Genomic DNA, 22,035 nt, shown 5'->3' on the forward strand with positions numbered 1-22,035 from the left:
GGAACTGAAAGAAATTTGCGTTAGGCGAGAAATAGTATTGGGTAGACTGATGGGACCGAAGGCTGATAAATCCCCAGGGCCCGATGGTCTGCATCCCAGGGTACTCGGGGAGGTGGCTCTAGAAATAGTGGACGCATTGGTGATCATTTTCCAATGTTCAATAGATTCAGGATCAGTTCCTGTGGATTGGAGGATAACTAATGTTATCCCACTTTTCCGTGGGATAACAGACCAGTTAGCCTGACATCGGTGGTGGGGAAGATGCTAGAGTCAATTATTAAAGAGGTAATAACGGTGCATTTGGATAGCAGTAAAAGGATAAGTCCAAGTCAGCATGGATTTATGAAAGGGAAATCATGCTTGACTAATCTTCTGGAATTTTTTGAGGATGTGACAAGTAAAATGGATGAAGGGAACTGAGGTGAAAAGGAACTTTTTCATCCAGAGAGTTGTGAATTTGTGGAATTCTCTGCCACAGAGGGCAGTGGAGGCCAAATCACTGGATGAATTTAAGAGAGAGTTAGATACTCTTGGGGCTAGTGGATTCAAGGGATATGGGGAGAAGGCAAGCACGGGTTACTGATTGTGGATGATCAGCCATGATCATAATGAATGGCGGTGCTGGCTCGAAGGACCGAATGGCCTCCTCCTGCACCTATTTTCTATGTTTCTATGAGTATCCCGAGAGATAGTTAGATACTCTTGGGGCTAGTGGATTCAAAGGATATGGGGAGAAGGCAAGCACGGGTTACTGATTGTGGATGATCAGCCATGATCACAATGAATGGCGGTGCTGGCTCGAAGGGCCAAATGGCCCCCTCCTGCACCTATTTTCTATGTTTCTATGAGTATCCCGCCGACAACTGGAACAATGACCGAAGACTGGAACGTGGCCGGTAGGCCTGACTCGCCCCACAGGCCTCCCAGGGGACTACGGTGATGCCGGGCAGCGAGGCCTGTCTGGGCCGACGGAGCCTCAGCTGTGGCGGCGATGGGAGCCTTGGGAGCGGCAGCAGGAGACTCGGCGGCGGCGGCGGCTGCGGGTGCCTCGGTAGTAGCAGGACACTCGGCGGCGGCAGCGGGAGCCTCTGCGGCAGTGGTTCAAACAAAGGGGGACCCGGTGTGGGGGAGGAGGTGGGACACTCTAGTTTACAATCCTCTGTCCAGGGGATAAGTCTGTGTTTGTTCATTTGTTCCGGTGAAGGCACTGTGCACACGGCAGCCAGCCAACTGTCGTTTGTCTTTTTTTTTCACTTTTAATTTCAAGTTTTTGTGTACCTTGTGTGTTGTGACTGTCGGCAGACCAATTTCCCTCTGGGGATGAATAAAGTTTTATTGTATCATATTGTATTGTAACACTATCAGATCAGATTAAAGATTCCTCTGTGTCTCCTAACAAAATAGAGTTAGCATAAACCAAAATGAATGATCCCTACTAGACAAGTATGAATTTGTCCAGTTTCTACAACATCTTTTTGTGTGATCTATGAGTGGGGGGTGTCCTATTAATGATTTGTAGCAAATCAAAGCCACTGCTATAGAGTGCATTTGTGTCCAAATGGCACATGAAATGAAAAAAAAAGGGAAATGCTAAAATTATTCAGCTGGTCAGGCAACATCTTTGGAGAGAGAAACAGAATTAATGTTTCAGATTAATGACTCGTCATTAAATCTATTGGAAAGAAAAGCATAAATTCCACTGGGAATTTTGTTGAAACTGGCCAAATTCAATTCACACAGGGTTTAGACAGCCAGCAGAGAATGAATGATCATCCCATCTGCACAGGTTAGATGTGGATATCTAGGATACAATCTGTACTGTTTTGTATATCTCTTAAGTAAGGCATACAGAACATTCTTGATTATTTGGTCTACTTTATATATTGAAACTAAAACAGAAAATGCTGGAAATACTCAGCATATCAGCTCTTATCCTTGGAGAGAAAAACAGACGACTTTTTACAGAGATTAAAGAGATTACCAATGGGCGGCATAATGGGGCAGCTGGTAGAGCTGCTGCCTCACAGCACTAGAGACCGGCATTCAATCTTGACTTCTGGTGCTGCCTGTATAGTGTTTGTATATTCTCCCTGTGACCATGTGGATTTCCTCGGGTGCTTGGTTTCCTCTAACATCCCAAAGTTTGTAGCTCCTCTTTAAAATTTCCCCTAATGTGTAGGGAGTGGATGAGAAAATGGGATAACAGAGAACTAGTGTGTGAACAGGTGACCGATGGTCAGCATGTTCTCAGTGGGCTGAAAGGCATGTTTCCATGTTGTATCTCTAAACTAAACTAAAACTTTTCATTGGATTCGTTTTTCAACCATCTACAAATCATACATCATACATGGTTCATACATCATATGTTTTTAGAGACATATAACATGGGCACATGTCCTTCACCCCAACTCTTCTCTTCTATGCTAACCTAGATGGCCATGTTGCCATTTGTCCATTTTTAACCCGTGTCCCTCAAATCATAGCTGTCCCGATGTCTTTGAAATGTTGTTATTGTTATTGTTTCAGTTATGTGGAGTTACAAGGAACTACAGATGCTGGAATTTTTTGTAAAACACAAAGTGCTGGAGTAGACCCAAAAAGCTGGAGTAACTCAGGCAGCATCTCTGGAGAGAAGGAATGGGTGACGTTTCGGGTCGAGACACTTTCTCAGTCTGAAAGTCAAGGGAAAGGGAAACGAGAGATACAGACGATGATGTAGAGAGATAAAGAACAATGAATGATAGAAATGTAAAAAAGTAACGATGATAAAGGAATCAGGTCATTGTTAGCTGTTTGTTGGGTGAAAACGAGAAGCTGGTGCGACTTGGGTGGGGGAGGGATAGAGAGAGAGGGAATGCTGGCGTTAATCAAATTTAGAGAAATCAATATTCATACCTCTGGGCTGTAAGCTGCCCAAGAGAAATATGAGATGCTGTTCCTCCAATTTACATTTAGCCTCACTCTGACAATGGAGGAGACTGAGGGCAGAAAGGTCTGTGTGGGAACGGGAAGGAAAATTAAAGTGTTTAGCAACTGGTAGATCATGTAGGTTCAGGCAGACTGAGCGAAGGTGTTCTGCTAAAAGATCGCCCAGTCTACATTTGGTCTCGCCGATGTATAAGAGTCCACATCTTGAGCAACGATACAGTAGATCAGGTTGGAGGAGGTGCAAGTCAACTTCTGCCTAACCTGAAAGGACTGTCGGGGTCCCTGGACAGAGTCGAGGGAGGAGATATAGGGGCAGGTGTTGCATCTTTCAGGGGAAGGTACCTGGGGAGGGGCTGGTTTGGGTGGGATGTTAATCAGGGAGTTAAGGAGGGAACGGTCTCTGCGGAAGGCAGAAATGGGTGGAGATGGGAAGATGTGACTAGTGTTGGGATCCCGTTGGAGGTGGCGAAAATTTGAGGATTATGTGTTGTATGTGACAGCTGATGGGGTGAAAGGTAAGGACTAGGGGGACTCTGTCTCGGTTGTGCCTAGAAGGAGGGGGAGCAAGGGCGGAGCTGCGGGGTACCGAGGAAACACGAGTGAGGGCCTCTTCTATGATGGGAGAGGGGAGCTCCCATTCCCTAAAGAATGAGGACCTCGGATGTCCTGGTATGGAACACCTCATTTTGGATGTAGATGCAGCATAGACGGAGGAAATGGCAGTAGGAGATAGTCTTTGCAGGAAGCAGGGTGGGAAGAAGTGTAGTTGAGATAGTTGTGGAGTCAGTGGGTTTGTAATAGATAGCAATCGATAGTCTTTTTCCTGTGATGGACAATAGACAATAGACAATAGGTGCAGGAGTAGGCCATTCAGCCCTTCGAGCCAGCACCGCCATTCAATGCGATCATGGCTGATCACTCTCAATCAGTACCCCGTTCCTGCCTTCTCCCCATACCCCCTCACTCCGCTATCCTTAAGAGCTCTATCCAGCTCTCTCTTGAAAGCATCCAACGAACTGGCCTCCACTGCCTTCTGAGGCAGAGAATTCCACACCTTCGCCACTCTCTGACTGAAAAAGTTCTTCCTCATCTCCGTTCTAAATGGCCTACCCCTTATTCTTAAACTGTGGCCCCTTGTTCTGGACTCCCCCAACATTGGGAACATGTTTCCTGCCTCTAATGTGTCCAATCCCCTAATTATCTTATATGTTTCAATAAGATCCCCCCTCATCCTTCTAAATTCCAGTGTATGGACTGAGATCAAGAAAAGGGAGGGAGGTGTCAGAGATGGTCCAAGTAAATTTGAGTGCAGGATGGAAATTGGTGGTGAAGTTGATGAAGTCCATGAGTTCTGCATGGGTATAGGAGGTAGCACCAATGCAGTCATCAATGTAACAAAGATATAGTTCGGGGATAGGGCCAGTGTACGCCTGGAGCAGGGATTGTTCAACGTACCCTACAAAAAGGCAGGACTAGTTGGGGCCCACGCAGGTGCCCATAGCTACACCTTGGACTTGGAGGAAGTGGGAGGAGTCGAAAGAGAAGTTGTTCAGGGTGAGGACCAGCTCCGCTAGGTGGAGTTGTGTGTTAGAGGGAAATTGGATGGTTTTGAGGTCGAGGAAGAAACAGAGGGCTTTAAGGCCGTCCTGGTGGAGGATGGAGGTGTAAAGTGACTGAACGTTCATAGTCCAAAGATGAGGGGGTGGGGGCTGGGAAAGCAGAAGTCATTAAAGAGACGAAGGGCATGTGAGGTATCTTGGACATACGTCGGGAGAGATTGGACATGGGGGGCAAAGGATGGAGTCAAGGTATGTGGAAATCATTTCAGTGTGACAGGAGCAGGCAGAAACAATGGGTCTGCCAGGGCAGTTGTGTTTATGGATTTTGGGGAGAAGGTAAAACTGAGCTGTGCGGGGCTGGGAAACGATAAGGTTGGAGGCTGTGGAAGGCAGACAGCCTGAAGTGATAAAGGTTTTATTGAAAAATGTATTCTGCAGTATTGACATTTGCAGCTAAGAGAAAAAAGTCTTGACACAGTAAAAATGGTGCTATTTTATCTAAAGGCCCACACTACTTGGTGGCTGCATTTGCGATATAATATGCCTGATTGTAAGTATTCTATCGTGACACCGAGATAAATGCCTTGAGCGTCATGATTTTGGACAACAGCAAAGCTGAAAGACCAAACTAGGAGAGATAGATCACAAAGTACCAAGTGGGTCATTATAAAATGTTATTTTAGAAAGCCTGGAATTTGAGGAGGAAGGGAAAGAATGAAAGAGGCAAAAAATGTAACAGATCTGAGTTCCTGTGAAAGAATAAGTTAGAATAGGAGTCTGTGCAATGCCAACACTTGCAGTGTTTAAGGGAAGTCCTGTCTCAACAAGCTGAAGCAGTAAAGTTCCACTTCCTCCAGACTTCTGGCTGGATGCTGCATCTAGAATCTTTTTCAGAATCCTAAATGTTGCTGACACTGGATGTTTTGATTTCAACAGATTGGCAATATAAGAGGAAAAGTATAGCAGATGGCAAATTTGCAACTTTTCAGGAACCAGAAAAGAAATTTCAGAAAAGTACTCAATACTAATAATGAAATGAAAATAACAGTTATCATCGGATGATGGATGAATTACCCATCAGAATGCAAGCTTGTCCTAGTCTACTTTCCAGGGAATTAAGAGAGTGAATGATAGATTCATCCTACGACTGCAGTTAATATTTGGGCTTGGGATTCAGAGAGTTTTAGCTTCTAAGGGAAAATATATTTGACATAAAAGAAGAAATAGAGCATCCTAGAGAAATCTTTAATATTGGGTTATATATGGGAGATCTATAAAAAAAATGTCACGACATAATGTGACCAAGAATATCAGTGGATGAAAAAAAAAGTTTTAACATTATTGTTGATGGTAATTTTTGTTGGATTTGCACATGATAACAAAACTGTACAGTAAAGAATTGAAGGAAACAATAATTTATTGTTTTAATGAAGAAATGAAGAAAATCACAAATAACTTTGTAATGAAAGTTTGGACTGACCATGTACAATTTAATGCAAATTGATGAATGTGGTGTAGAATTATCAAGAAGGGGATACAATTGGAATCTTAGAGGAGATGACTATTATTGTGAGAAACACATGGAAGAGAGGAACCATTCTGGGTTAATGGAAATGAATCATAGAAGGAACAAATTAAACAGTATGAGATGAATATAGCTTTGAGAGGTTATATGATGGCATTCTCTATAAAAATGCAAATAACAAAACAGTCTAGAGACTTGGAGATGTTGGTAGCAGTAATAAATGAGACATGTTTTCATAATGTTCAGAAACGTCACAGTAATCATAAAATGAAATTGCAGCCAATTGTGTGAACATTAAGATAAGGCTAGCTACAGCGGCATGGATTTGATGAGGACAAGGTTTTTACCTTGATGAATGATGTAAAGGTTAATTAAAAACTGAGCAGGAATGTTCTCAGATTTACTTGTTGATACATTAACCAATCTCAGCTGTTATACAAGTTTACATTTAAAATTGGCCTTAATATTTATTGGAAAGAAAATTGTCCAAGGTTCTCATTTCTGGTCATTATTTAATAATTCTTGTTGTAGTAATATTCATGTCTAATATTAGACCTGATGGAAGCTCGATGAATAGTGATCATCAGAGAACAACCACACCCAGATATCACACTTTCCCAGCCCTCAATGTGCCCTATCAGCCTTCAAGAGTGGAAGAATTGGAACAAAATTAGTTGAAAAAGTAGACTGATATTTTTTCCTTTGGTTGGAACCAGAATTAATTTCAGCTAATGTTGTTTATTTGAATATCATGTCATGTAAATCACATAAGGTTTCATGCAGAAAAAAAAGACTAAGCTACAGTAGAAGTTTAGTTATTAAGATAAATATATGTTGTAAATAAATAAAATAATGCAGTATGTAAATTGCTTGTTAACTATTTTTATCCAAATTGAATGCAGAATTTTTCTGTGGAGAATTTGAGATTTTTTTAATTTCAATTATAAAGTACTTCACAGGCCATACTTTTCTCTTTTTGTTCAGTACCAAATTATTTGGCCCTTTTTTTTCTTTATTCTCTATTCTTCACTGTACTCTTCTGTGTACTTCACTGTATAGTTCCAACAAAATCTTAGTTGAGCAATATTATTAAATTAAAATGTTAAATACTGCTGAAACAGTAAATCTAAAATAAAAATTAAAACATCTCAAAATACTCAACATGTGTGGGATGACAAACGTAGTTAATGTTTCAGATCGAAGACCCCTAGTCAGAACTGAGAACAAGAGAAACAAAGCTTATTAAGGTCGAGGGAGTCGATTTATTCACAAAATGCTGAAGTAACTCAGCAGGTCAGGCAGCATCTCGGGAGAGAAGGAATGGGTGATGTTTCGGCTCGAGACCCTTCTTCAGACTTAAGATCGAGGGAGGATGGCAAAGGGAGGATATTGCTGATAGGTAAATTGGGGTGAATATGGGGATAAACTGTTAACAAGGTTATCTGGTGTATATAATATGATTTTAATGTGAGTATATAGAATATAGAACATAGATCAATACAGCGCAAGGACAGGCCCTTCAGCTCACAATGTCTTTGCCAATGTGTTGTCACCTTCAGGAACTTGTGGACTTGGACACCCCCCCCCCCCCCCCCCCAAAGATCCCTCTGTACATCGTTGCTGTTAACTGTCTTGCTATTAACTACAGACTTTTCCCCTACTTTCGACCTCCCAAAGTGCAACACTTCGCACTTGCTTGGATTAAACTCCGTCTGTCATTTTTGGTCACTCCGGTTTCACCCTATCAGTGGAGGCCAATTCTCTGAATGCATTCAAGAGGAGCTAGATAGAGCTCTTAAGGATAGCGGAGTCAGGGGGTATGGGGAGAAGGCAGGAACGGGGTAATGATTGAGAATGATCAGCCATGATCGCATTGAATGGTGCTGGCTCGAAGGGCCGAACGGCCTCCTCCTGCACCTATTGTCTATTGTCTATTGTCTATCAGAGACATCTCACTCTCCCCAACCTTCACGGCAGCTTAACACACTTCTTTTGTCTCCTTTCCAGTTATGGCAAAGTGTCTACGACTTGAAACATTAATTCTGCTTCTCTTCCCACAGATGCGGTTTGACCTTCCAAGTATTTTCTGATAATAGTAGTAGTAAAATGTAATAACAGGGTTTGTGGCTCTGAGTATTTTGGAAGTATGTTTTCAGCTAAGCAGAGCAAAGTATATTCTCAAAACGGCCAAACAATTGAATCTACTTTGGAAAAACAGCACATATTAGTCTTTCTGGATTTGGATTTAGTTATTATCAGTCTCCATTATTTGATATTTCTAGGAAAGTAAGGGTCTTCACTTATAAGTGAATGAAAACAATTTTCTGAGTAGATTTTAATGTGAGTATGTGTTTTGGATGGTTTTCTTGGAATTGGTATCCTCTTTAAATGTTGTAGCCAGATATGGTTACTCTGTAGCCAAGGCATCTGTTAACTAAATAGCAGCAGGAGTCAGTCCTGAGTTAAATAATTCTGAATTGATTACAGGACAGTTTCTCTTAATGTTATTGCCCATACAACAGTTGTGCAGATGTCTGCACATGTGGTATTGCAAATGATATGTAGCCTATTGCATACAAGCCTACCATAATTTGTTTCATCATGAGTGTTGCCAGCTGTCTTTAGGACATGAAAGAAATAGATTTTTCTTCATGGAATAATTAATATTGTTACACTTCGACCATATTATGTTCAGAGAACGACAATATTTGCTATCTTAACTTTGTTATAATAATATACAGTAGATATTTTTTGTAGTATCCTTTTTCTTAAATCTATCTATTTAACTCTTCTATTAAAGTGATGTCCATTATGTCTCCTACTTCAAACCATGGCAAAGAGATTATGGACATTGAATTGATTGATTGAAAGATACAGCTTAGAAACAGGCACCTCAGCTCACCGAATCCACGCCGACCATCGATCACCCATTCACACTATTTCTATACTATCAACTTTTGATCCACTCCCTATACACTAAGGGGAATCTACAGAGCCCAATTAAACCACAAACCCACATGAATGTGAGAAGCAACTGGAGCACCTGGAGGAAATCTACACAGTCAGAAGGAAAGTGTGCAAACTCCACACAGACAGCACCCGAGGTCAGAATCGTACCCGGCTGTCTGGTGCTGAAAGGCAACAACTCTACCAGTTGCGCTCCAGTGTCTTTATCAAAAGACTGTGGACAGTGCTGCATACCCTCCTCTCTTTCTTCCCATTGGATGAAACTGTCCCTTGGGTATGCCCATTCTAACTTATTTTTCCCAACTCTCCCTTCATATGTTCGGTAAACTCGACTCATCTATGAGATGCATCAACTCACTTAGGCCAATGACCAAAACCTTAATCACCGTATACCTTAATTCCACCTTATCACTGTCTCTTCTTAACCACTCCATGTCTTCTGTTGGTCTGACTTCTGCTTCTGGATGAACTGCAATTTCTTCTATTTAAATATTGGGCTAACACTGCATTTCCATTCAAATTGCATTCCCTCATTACCCTCTCACAATATTTGCTATCTTAACTTTGTTATAATAATATACAGTAGATATTTTTTGTAGTATCCTTTTTCTTAAATCTAACTATTTAACTCTTCTATTAAAGTGATGTCCATTATGTCTCCTACTTCAAACCATGGCAAAGAGATTATGGACATTGAATTGATTGATTGAAAGATACAGCTTAGAAACAGGCACCTCAGCTCACCGAATCCACGCCGACCATCGATCACCCATTCACACTATTTCACATCTTTTTGCCTTTCCTGCATTTTGGCTGAATCAGCTTTTTTGTAGCATTTCTATCCAAGCATTTTATTCCAAACATAAACCTATATTTATCTCTGTAATAACCAATTGTAAAGTATTAAGAGTTTGGCTACAGTGAGAGTCAAAGTGATCATACAATTTTTGAGCAACAACTAATGTAAAACATTTTAGGATCCTCGTTTATGGCAGTTCAAAGCGGTTAAAATCATTGTTCTTATTGGCTCGACTTCAAGATGCTGGCCGTTAGGGCTTTCAACAGAAGCAGTGTGGTAGTTTCTGCTGCAATTTCCTCAGAAGAGTCCTATAATACACATCTGCTCATAAACTTTAAAGGAATCAGTCTTAAAAATTGCAGTTATCACAATTTAGCAGCGCAATAAGCAGGAAATGAGTCTCGTGAGAGCCATAAGAAACAAATCAATTGCCAATTTAAAAGACTTTCATTTATACAATTCTAACTGCTAATTTAACTCATTTGGTGTCACCTGATCAGTGATTTTTTTTGTCTACTGAAAAAAACTTGCTTTTGTTCTTTCCCAGTTCTGACAAAGGGTCTCAAATGTGAAATATTAATTCTGTTTCTCCTTCCACAGATGCTGCCTGACCTGCTGATTATTTTCAGCACTTTTTGTTTTTATCCATGGTTTCCAGCATCTAGGTTTTTTTAAATTGTTAAAAGGTAGAGAATTTGTAGAGATATCTAAGTATCCAAATACATGAAACACAAGACTACACAAAGTAATAAGAAAGGCAGATGAAATGATGGTGTTTATTGAGTGAAGGAAGAAGCACAAATAAAAGGAATGGCTGCTACAACGGTGCAATTTGGAGAATTTATGCTGAGGATTTCATTTACTGGATGCATTAGTTTAGTTTAGTTTAAAGATACAGCATTTAAACAGGCCCTTCGGCCCACTGAGTCCGTGCTGACCAACTATCCCCGCACACTAGGGACAAATTACAATTATACCAAACCTTCCATCTTTGGAGTGTGGGAGGAAACTGGAAGAAAACCCAAGCAGGTCACGAGGAGAACGTACAAACTCCGTACAGACAGCAACCATAATCATGATCGAACCCAGGTCTCTGGCACTGTAAGGCAGCAACTCAACCGTTACGCCACACCAAGGATACCTTGGTGTTCCCTCTCCATTCTCTCTAGCCGTGAAAAGGAGAACCCTCTCCTTCAGCGTGCAGGATGCTGCATCAGAAAGGAGTCTTACCATTTAGGTGGCGTCTCTCCTAGTCCTAACAATTTTTAACAGTAGAGTAACTATAATGTAGTTAAAGTCTTTAAAAAGTGGAGACTGCAGTTAACAATTTCCAAAATAATGTATGTTATTCATACAATTAAACAAATGTAGCAAAAGAAATATAACATTAAAACTATATAGAATATATTAGTCAAAACAATGCCATGTATGAAATTATACAGATAAAATCAAGGAAGATTGATTTCCTTGATTCAATCAAGACATTGATTGGTGATAGGTTTGTTCTTGGCATAAAGTAGCAACTAAAAACTGATTATTGGATATAGTCAGAATATTGGTCTTAAAAATCTAACCAATGTAAACAGTGCAGTGCAACAGAACAAGTTTGATGTAAAAAAATAAGCTATAAGCAATAATAGGAAAAACTTAGTCTGCAGAGTCCAGAAAGGAATTGTCAATGAAACCAAAGATGTAAGCGAATTGATATGCACAGCCACTGGTCTATTGAATGTTTAGCTCAAGCAACCAAGGATACACTCCTAACCCAATGTTTTCTAAACTTTGTTCATGGAAAAGTATTATGTTAGATAGCTAAAATGATATTAGTGGGTAAATGGTCAATCTCCAATAGAAACAAACAAATTAACTCTACCAGGGAAGTTGGAACAGCAGGCAGTAAACTTAAATGTTCATCAATCGTTATCATGGTTGGCAGCATGTAATCATTAATATTCAGTATATGCATCATTAATAGTCAGGAATAACTACTTAAATAAATGTTACAAAAGTAATCCTATTCTCACAGTAATTTAGCAAGACAGCAATTCTGAATATAAATTTATAGTTGAGATAATGTCTAATTGATTTAAATTGATAACATTAATTTAGAATTGCCTTCCTCACAGAGTTGACAAATTAATACCATTAGATATCCAACATATTGAACAAATTAAGGTCTGTTTGCTTATATTAACTTTTCCAGATCTAATATGTAATCTCACATGCTGCATGGATGAATAGGCTCCATTAGCTCCCTGAAAAGATGGTGTTAGCCTTCTGAGACATTGAAGTGATGAACTGCCATCTGTAGAGGTGCTATGCATTCCTTCCAGAGCTTCTGCTCCTGGGAAAATTCACTTCTCTACTCATTGTAACTGAACTATGTGCTCTAATTCTCACCTTCTTTAATCTATTGGAAGTTTATGTTTCTGTACAGACGTTACATCCTTGCATCATTGCTCAATTTGAAATATATGTAACTACTAGACCAAGTGGGCCCGTTGGGCCCAAACCTCTCCTGCATTGGTGCAGCACCCTCCCCTCCCTCTTCCCCCTCCCCCCTCCCTTTCAGAATGGCAGGCAGTGACTAGGCTCGGTGCTGGGACCGCAGCTATTTACAATATACATTAATGACTTAGATGAAGGGATTAAAAGTAACATTAGCAAATTTGCGGATGACACAAAGTTGGGTGGCAGGGTGAACTGTGAGGAGGATGCTATGAGGATGCAGGGTGACTTGGACAGGTTGTGTGAGTGGGCAGATGCATGGCAGATGCAGTTTAATGTGAATAAATGTGAGGTTATCCACTTTGGTTTTAAGAACAGGGAGGCAGATTATTATCTGAATGGTGTCAAATTAGGAAATGGAGAAGTACAAAGAGATCTGGGTGTCCTTGTTCATCAGTCACTTAAAGTTAGCTTGCAGGTACAGCAGGCAGTGAAAAAAGTCAATGGCATGTGTGGGCTTTATGACAAGAGCAGTTGAGTATAGGAACAAAGATGTCCTTCTGCAGTTGTACAAGACACTAGTGAGACCGCACCTGGAGTACAGTGTGCAGTTTTGGTCTCCAAATTTGAGGAAGGACATTCTTGCTATCGAGGGAGTGCAACATAGGTTCACTAGGTTAATTCCTGGAAGAAGGGTCTCGACCCGAAACGTCACCCATTCCTTCTCTCCTGAGATGCTGCCTGACCTGCTGAGTTACTCCAGCATTTTGTGAATGAATACCTTCGATTTGTACCAGCATTTGCAGTTAATTTCTTACACTACCTGGAATTTAGAAGGATGAGAGGGGATCTTATTGAAACATTATTATGGGATTGGACACGTTAGAGGCAGGAAACATGTTCCCAATGTTGGGGGGGTCCAGAAGCAGGGGCCACAGTTTAAGAATAAGGGGTAGGCCATTTAGAATGGAGATGAGGAACAACTTTTTCAGTCAGAAAGTTGTAAATCTGTGGAATGCTCTGCCTCAGAAGGCAGTGGAGGCCAATTCTCTGGATGCTTTCAAGAGAGAGCTAGATAGAGCTCTTAAAGATAACAGAGTCAGGGGGTATGGGGAGAAGGCAGGAACGGGGTACTGATTGTGAATGATCAGCCATGATCACATTGAATGGCGGTACTGGCTCGAAGGGCCGAATAGCCTATTCCTGCACCTATTGTCTATTGTCTCCCCCCTCCCCCTCCGCCTTCCCCTCCCCCTCCCCCTTCCCCTCCCCCCTGTGATGTATACATGCAGCAATATGGTAAAGCTGCAATGTGATGTATACATGCAACAATATGGTAAAGCTGTGCCTGCGCATTTGCTAAAATGCACAGGGAGTTTAAAATGGCGATCTTGTGTCCAGACGTGTGTCGTTTTGGTCTCCCACTCAATGCGTGCTTTTGAGAATGATACTGAGTAGAATTGGCGACGAGGATAAACTTGTTTTGAAGTTTCATCTGATGACTTGCTGTTGTGGCTACCATGGCTATTTTTGGCTCAATAGGGGAATTTGATGTTGCACAGCGCAACTGGGTGCAGTACGCCGAGCGCATTGAACATTACTTCCTAGCCAACGACATTACAGATGCAGGAAAGAAGAGGGCCATCTTGCTTTCTGTGTGTGGAGGATCAACGTACAGACTCATCTCGAGTTTACTTGCTCCACAGAAACCTGGGCAAGTCGAATATTCTGAGATTGTGTCAACAGTCACGAATCACAAGGTCCCAAAACCGTCAGACGAAACCGTCCTGCGTTACAAATTCAACTCTCGTCATCGTCAACCAGGTGAGTCAGTCGCTGATTATGTGGCCGAGTTACGTCACCTCGCTGAACATTGTGCTTATGGTTCGAATCTCAAGGAAATGTTACGTGATCGTTTGGTGTGTGGGATTGATGATGACCGCATTCAACGTCGATTATTGTCGGAAGCCACGCTGGATTTCGACAAGGCACTCGGTATCGTCACCGTTATGGAGATGGCTGACCGCAACACGGCTGATCTCCATGACGGGAAACAAAAGCCCAGCGAAGCGATAAACAAAATCGCAAAATCAAGAGGGCCTCACAGTGGTCAGCCCAAGCAGGGAACCGTAAGAGGATCTTTGTGTTAACGCTGTGGTGGCTCTCCCCACGCTGACCCGATCGACTGTCCAGCGAAACAGGTGGATTGTTTCAACTGCGGGATAAAAGGAAATTTCTCACGGGTTTGCAAGTCGAGTGGGAAAAATGCTCAGCGTGGAAGGAAAAAACTGCAGAAAAAGCAGTCAGCCGGAAAAACGGAAAAAAGCCACCAAGTGACCGAGGAAGGTGATGTGTATGGTCTTTATCATACTAAAAGTGAGAAGAAAGTTACTCCTTTCACTGTGGACATGTGTGTGGGGGAAAAGACTATCCCCATGCAAATCGATACCAGAGCTGGAGTTACACTTATCAGTGAAGAGACATGGAAGGACCAGTAGCGAAAAGGTGAAAGGTTACGCCTTCGTGATAGCACTGTGGTTCTCCGTACTTACACTGGAGAGAAAGTGGAATTGTTGGGAGAATGTTCGGTGCCCGTCTCTCACAACCAGCAAACAGCGACGCTCAAGCTGCAGGTAGTGAAGGGGGCGGGACCAAGCCTACTTGGCCGTGAGTGGTTGAAAGTTCCGTGACTCAACTGGCAGGAGGTGAACCAGATCAACGTGAATGACCGCCTGCAGAGCCTCCTCTCCAAATACGGTGACCTCTTCAAAGCGGAACTCGGGACGTTCAAGGGCGTTGAAGTCGACATCTACATCGACCCGGCCGTACCACCAAAATTCAGCAAGGCTCGACCAGTGCCGCTGGCCCGTCGCGATCGCATTGATCGCGAATTAGATCGCCTACAGGAAGAGAAAATCATAGAACCCGTTCAACACTCGAAATGGGCGGCACCGATTGTCTCCATTGACAAGGCAGACGGTAGTGTGAGAATCTGCGGAGACTACAGGTTAACGGTGAATACAGCAGCTTTACCATATTGCTGCATATATACATCACACCCCCCATCCCCCTCAACTCCTATCTTCCCTCCACCCCCCCCCCCTCCACTCCCTCCCTCCCGAGGAGATAGATTTAAACTTTAAAATGTGACAAACTTTAAAAATACAACACCGATTTCAATGAAACCTTTCATTAGCACCAAAGGGACAACGGTGAGTTAGGTGGACCTAAAATTGTTGCGCTTTCGTGTACCATTTTGGCTGTAGTTCAGGAAAAGTTTTAGTATATAGATATAATTGCTGAATTTGAAATATATATAACTATCAACTTTGCATCATCCTTTCCTGTGCAAGCTTTACTGACAGCACGATGAGGACACATAATCCTTAAGATGGTTTAGTTGAGAAGTTCATGCAAAGCAGTTCCTTTCCAAAGATGATAAATTATAAGTACAGACGTGTCTGATTGAGAGCTTTTTGAGTTGAATAGACAATTATACAACTTTCTTCCTGTTCAAATTGCTTACTGGTTTATCAGCTGCCACTCTCAAAATCTTTTACTTAATTTGTGGTTTTTTAAATTGGCCTGTGGCATTTGAGAATTTTAAATTGATTCTATCTGAAACTTTCAAAGTGTTAACTAGCCAGATTCATATTTGGTTGACAAGAATATAAATTAACATCAACATAAAAAAAGTAATTATAATTTACAGTTTCAAATGGAAAACATGATGTTTTTCTTCCTCAAAGAATTAGTATGGTCTATAATTATATGTATGATTCCTACACTTACTCACATTTCTCAATGTTCAATAAACTATCTATATATATTAGTAAAACTCTCATCTTGTTTGTGGATAGATTTGTTCTCAAAATACAGCCAAAACGATACATGATAGCGCAACAATTTTAGGCCCACCCTACTCACCATTCCCCCGCGGTCTCAATAAATCAAGTTTTGTTACTTTTTAAAAACAATTAATTTAATAAAATGTAATAAATGCGCTCTCCCCCCCCCCCCCCCCGCCGGGAGGCCTGGCGTGCCCTGCTCCTGACCTTCCTCCCGTGGTGCAGTGCGGCGGCAGAGGGTCAAGCAAGATGGCCGTTGCCGCCTAGTTGCCACTGCAGGAAAGGTTTCCACCCAATGGCTCCACGGCTTGCTCTGGCCGACACGATAGACGCCCGGGGCTGACCTGAGTGGCTCCCTCTCCCCTTCCCTGTCCCCCCTAGCCCGCCCACGGCCCCGGGGTACACTCCCTGGCCGGCAATGGGTCGACGGATCGTCAGTTAGGGGAGGATTGATTAAATCAATCTTTCTATTTAAAGTCAAGCTTTCCATCTGTGATCTTTAGTGTGCCACAAAATTTGCCAATATCAGAGAAGATCAGGCCACCTGGAAGAAAAATGTAGGGAACAAGAATTTTATATCGAGAAATAATCTTAAAAAGGAAGTTAATATATCTAGTTTGATAATAACAAAAAGAACTTGAATTGAAGCAGAGTAAGGTCCTCGGAGTACAGTTGTCTATTTGTTCAGTGGCCAAAGCTGGAGATGATGCCTTTATTGCCCAGTTTAACTTGGGTTTGGAAGGTAGAGGGAGGCCTTCTTCTTAAATGCTACTGCCTGCAAACTGGTTGTCAGAAAGAGTTGGGGATATTGAGATGTTTTGGAAGTGGTGGTGAATTCTCGCATTGGTGATAGTGCTGTTGGTGGTGGAAAGAGGTGGAGAGCTGGTGTAACATAAAGAAACTTGACACCAGACTATCCAAGATTAGGCAGTGGAGTGCATTCCTTGAAGATATTGTTCCCAAAATAGACAATAGACAATAGATAATAGGTGCAGGAGTAGGCCATTCAGCCCTTCGTGCCAGCACCACCATTCAATGCGATCATGGCTGATCACTCTCAATCAGTACCCCGTTCCTGCCTTCTCCCCATACCCCCTCACTCCGCTATCCTTAAGAGCTCTATCCAGCTCTCTCTTGAAAGCATCCAACGAACTGGCCTCCACTGCCTTCTGAGGCAGAGAATTCCACACCTTCACCACTCCCTGACTGAAAAAGTTCTTCCTCATCTCCGTTCTAAATGGCCTACCCCTTATTCTTAAACTGTGGCCCCTTGTTCTGGACTCCCCCAACATTGGTAACATGTTTCCTGCCTCAAATGTGTCCAATCCCCTAATTATCTTATATGTTTCAATAAGATCCCCCCTCATCCTTCTAAATTCCAGTGTATACAAGCCCAATCGCTCCAGCCTTTCAACATAAGACAGTCCCGCCATTCCGGGAATTAACCTAGTGAACCTACGCTGCACGCCCTCCATAGCAAGAATATCCTTCCTCAAATTTGGAGACCAAAACTGCACACAGTACTCCAGGTGCGGTCTCACCAGGGCCCGGTACAACTGTAGAAGGACCTCTTTGCTCCTATACTCAACTCCTCTTGTTATGAAGGCCAACATTCCATTGGCTTTCTTCACTGCCTGCTATACCTGCATGCTTCCTTTCATTGACTGATGCACTAGGACACCCAGATCTCGTTGAACTCCTCCTCCTCCTAACTTGACACCATTCAGATAATAATCTGCCTTTCTATTCTTACTTCCAAAGTGAATAACCTCACACTTATCTACATTAAACTGCATCTGCCATTTATCCGCCCACTCACACAACCTGTCCAAGTCACCCTGCAGCCTTATTGCATCTTCCTCACAATTCACACTACCCCCCAGCTTAGTATCATCTGCAAATTTGCTAATGGTACTTTTAATCCCTTCGTCTAAGTCATTAATGTATATCGTAAATAGCTGGGGTCCCAGCACCGAACCTTGCGGTACCCCACTGGTCACTGCCTGCCATTCCGAAAGGGACCCATTTATCCCCACTCTTTGCTTTCTGTCTGTCAACCAATTTTCTATCCATGTCAGTACCCTACCCCCAATACCATGTGCCCTAATTTTGCCCACTAATCTCCTATGTGGGACCTTGTCGAAGGCTTTCTGAAAGTCGAGGTACACCACATCCACTGACTCTCCCCTGTCAATTTTCCTAGTTACATCCTCAAAAAATTCCAGTAGATTTGTCAAGCATGATTTCCCCTTCGTAAATCCATGCTGACTCGGAATGATCCTGTTACCGCTATCCAAATGCTCAGCAATTTCGTCTTTTATAATTGACTCCAGCATCTTCCCCACCACTGATGTCAGACTAACTGGTCTATAATTACCCGTTTTCTCTCTCCCTCCTTTCTTAAAAAGTGGGATAACATTTGCTATCCTCCAATCCACAGGAACTGATCCTGAATCTATAGAACATTGAAAAATGATCTCCAATGCTTCCACCATTTCTAGAGCCACCTCCTTAAGTACCCTGGGATGCAGACCATCAGGCCCTGGGGATTTATCAGCCTTCAGTCCCATCAGTCTACCCAAAACCATTTCCTGCCTAATGTGGATTTCCTTCAGTTCCTCCATCACCCTAGGTTCTCCGGCCCCTAGAACATTTGGGAGATTGTGTGTATCTTCCTCAGTGAAGACAGATCCAAAGTAACGGTTTAACTCGTCTGCCATTTCTTTGTTCCCCATAATAAATTCCCCTGCTTCTGTCTTCAAGGGACCCACATTTGCCTTGACTATTTTTTTCCTCTTCACGTACCTAAAAAAACTTTTGCTATCCTCCTTTATATTATTGGCTAGTTTACCCTCGTACCTCATCTTTTCTCCCCGTATTGCCTTTTTAGTTAACTTTTGTTGCTCTTTAAAAGAGTCCCAATCCTCTGTCTTCCCACTCTTCTTTGCTATGTTATACTTCCTCTCCTTAATTTTTATGCTGTCCCTGACTTCCCTTGTCAGCCACAGGTGTCTCTTACTCCCCTTTGAGTCTTTCCACCTCTTTGGAATAAATTGATCCTGCAACCTCTGCATTATTCCCAGGAATACCTGCCATTGCTGTTCTACCGTCTTCCCTGCTAGGGCCTCCATCCAGTCAATTTTGGAATTACACTCAGGAATTTGACAGCAACAATGAAGGATGATAAGACATGTTGATGAACTTTCATGTGATGGTGTTTACCTCCTGCTCTTCTCAGTACTAGGTCATACAGTTTTCAAAGTAGATTGTGCAAATAGATCCACTATATACTCCTGTTCTTCAGTAGTGTTTAGCACCTCTTCTGTAGAGAGCATAAATATTGAGTTCATGGGCATACTGTCTACTATTTTTATGCTTCAAGCATTGCACTCATACTCTTATACAATAGTGCTTATGTACAGTATGATTTTACTGGATTGTATGCAAAACAAATAATTTCACTGCATTTAGGTACATGTGACAATATATCATTAAACGATTGAGGATTACTGATCAATTGGCCTTCCATATCCTGGATATTGTTGAGGTTCCTGAATCTTCAAAAATTGTCTTGTTATCTTTTATTAGTAATGGAGGGAGATTGAGAGATTGAAATGTAAGCCACTTGACACAGAGTCTGTACCCTGATTTTGCAATCACAACATTGATATTGTTGGTCTTTCTATGGTTGGTGGGAAGAGTACCTAGGTGAATGTGTCACCAAATGTTGTGAGATGCAGCTAGTTTTCACTTAGAGGGAATCATCATCGACTGACATTTTGGTAGCCAAATGTGCCATATAATATCCGCCCCAAGTCTGAATACTATTTATTTCTTGGTGCAGGTGGGATTGTCTGATCCTCGAGGCAGCAGTTTTGAAAATAACTGGTCACTGTAGAGACATCAGAAATAGGCTCACTCAGAATTTTAGAATGGGGGGAAAAGCCAAAAATGTAGCACCTGAACATGACTGGACCAATGACACTCCCCTTAAGAAGTTTTCAAACAATGGTCTGGGACTCTGATTTTTGGCCTCCTAAGCCCAAATCACTTACACAGATACTCCAGACAACACATGGATTCTTCAATACTACTGTTGCTTGTACTTTGCAAGTCATCTTTAATATTATGCTCAGTCAAATGCTGTCTTGATGATGAATGAAAATACTGCTATTCTCCCATTTTCTACATTGTGTAAACTTGAACTCATTCAAAGGCCACTGTCTCCTTATATGTTTCATTGTAAAGTATGTTTGATAGTACTCCTTCCTCTTTAAAGTTGTTGTGGAAATGACACATTATTGTTATTGTTGATGTTGCATCTTGTAAGTGTGGTCAAATAATTCAGTGAGACAATCTCTAATTAATTAATATTTAACCTTCCCATTCCTCTATGCACCTTTCATGATAATAATTAATGCACAAATAGGAACTATTGTTGTCCTCTTTTGGTCTTTCCTCATTTATCTTTTCCCGATTTTCATCTGCTGAATTATATATTCTAGATCAGAGGTTGGCCAACTTTGCCAAGAGAAAGAATACTTACAGGAAAGGTTGGAGAAACTACAAGCAAGAAATGAAGAAATGGAAAACCAGTGTATCCAGCATGGAACAGTGCATGAAAGAATGAAACAGAGGTATTTAGCATGGGAATCCACACGATATGTTGAGTGATCGTAATCTCAATTTCTTTAACTGCATTTTCTCTGTTTTGAGCATGATGGAAAAAAAATGCCATGATAAAGTAAAAGTCTTCAATATAATGGAGTGCCTTGGTGGTCAGAAATAATGTAAAACACGTTTAAAAAAAATATTTAACTCAACCCTTTTTCATAAACAGAATGATCAATGCCTGCACTTCAGAAAGTAAACCTGTCATTTGTAACCCCTGGGAATAACAGCCACCCCTCTGTAATGGTCGCATGGGTGACAGAAATTCTTCCTTACAGTATTCACAAATGTGACACAAAAATTTGAGATATTGAATAAAATTAGCTCTCACTGAATTTATATGAAAAAAGTGAATACGTAAATGTGAAATGTATAGTTTACAACTCAATTTTCGTGACACGTGCAAATGAGATGGCAACGTGGTACAGAAAATCGAGTCTGTTTTCTAATAATGCAACACCCAACCCCACCCCCCAATTTCCCTTGTATCTATCCGATCCACTTTAATCAGTCCCTGTGAAGCAAGTTCCACATTTCCACCGAAAATAGACACAAAATGCTGGAGTAACTCAACAGGACAGGCAACATCTCTGGAGAGAAGGAATGGGTGAAACTTTGGGTCGAGACCCTTCTTCAAACTGAAGTCTTGAGTCTGAAGAAGGGTTTCGACCTGAAACGTTACCCATTCCTTCTCTCCAGAGATGCTGCCTGTCACACTGAGTTACTCCAGCATTTTGTGTCTATCCCTGTGTTGATTTGCTCCATTAATGGGCCAATTTGCTCCTTTGCTTCTTGTGCCAGGAGAGGGGGTTTCCTTACAGGAGAAGCTCTGCTGCAGCTGGGGGGTGGATACAGATCGTTACATTTCTATTTAAATTGCAAAGTGTGGACGGGGTGGAGGGGAAGTGATGCGATGAGCGGGTTGGTGGGGAGGGATAGAAAGGTTAGCTGAGACAGGGTGTTACAGTGTAGAAAGAAGGGGATGCAATGACAACCTGTGTCCTGGGCGTGGTGGCTGGGCTGGCATCTATCAGCAGATGTAGAGGATTCTTCAGATTCTGGTAGGAATAGGAGGATAGTACAGATGAATGCATTGCTGAGGAGTTGGCGCACGGGGCAGAGATTCAGAATTTTATGAATGAATGAATACATTTTATTGGCCAAGTATGTACACATACAAGGAATGTGCCTTGGTGCAATGTGCCTTGGTGCCAAGGGACATTGAATCTCTGTACCAAGGCATTCTGAACCTCTGCCCCCTGCACCAACTCCTCAGCAATGCATTCATCT

General features: G+C 41.9%; 1 protein-coding gene across 7 annotated transcripts in view; it reads left to right on the forward strand.

Annotated features, from left to right (window-relative positions):
* sdccag8 (SHH signaling and ciliogenesis regulator sdccag8) overlaps window positions 1-22,035 on the forward strand; it is a 272,774-nt gene that overhangs the window by 193,822 nt on the left and 56,917 nt on the right. For all 7 annotated transcript variants that reach the window (XR_013547645.1, XM_078405351.1, XM_078405349.1 and 4 more), the window contains one exon: window positions 20,580-20,711. Coding sequence is in view for 6 of the 7 variants with exons in the window: in XM_078405351.1 (XP_078261477.1) it covers window positions 20,580-20,711 (132 nt within the window). In the remaining variant the exon portion in view is untranslated. The remainder of the gene's footprint in view (window positions 1-20,579; window positions 20,712-22,035) is intronic.

Source organism: Rhinoraja longicauda, chromosome 9, assembly GCF_053455715.1.
Source record: "Rhinoraja longicauda isolate Sanriku21f chromosome 9, sRhiLon1.1, whole genome shotgun sequence".
Taxonomy (NCBI): Eukaryota; Metazoa; Chordata; class Chondrichthyes; order Rajiformes; family Arhynchobatidae; genus Rhinoraja; species Rhinoraja longicauda.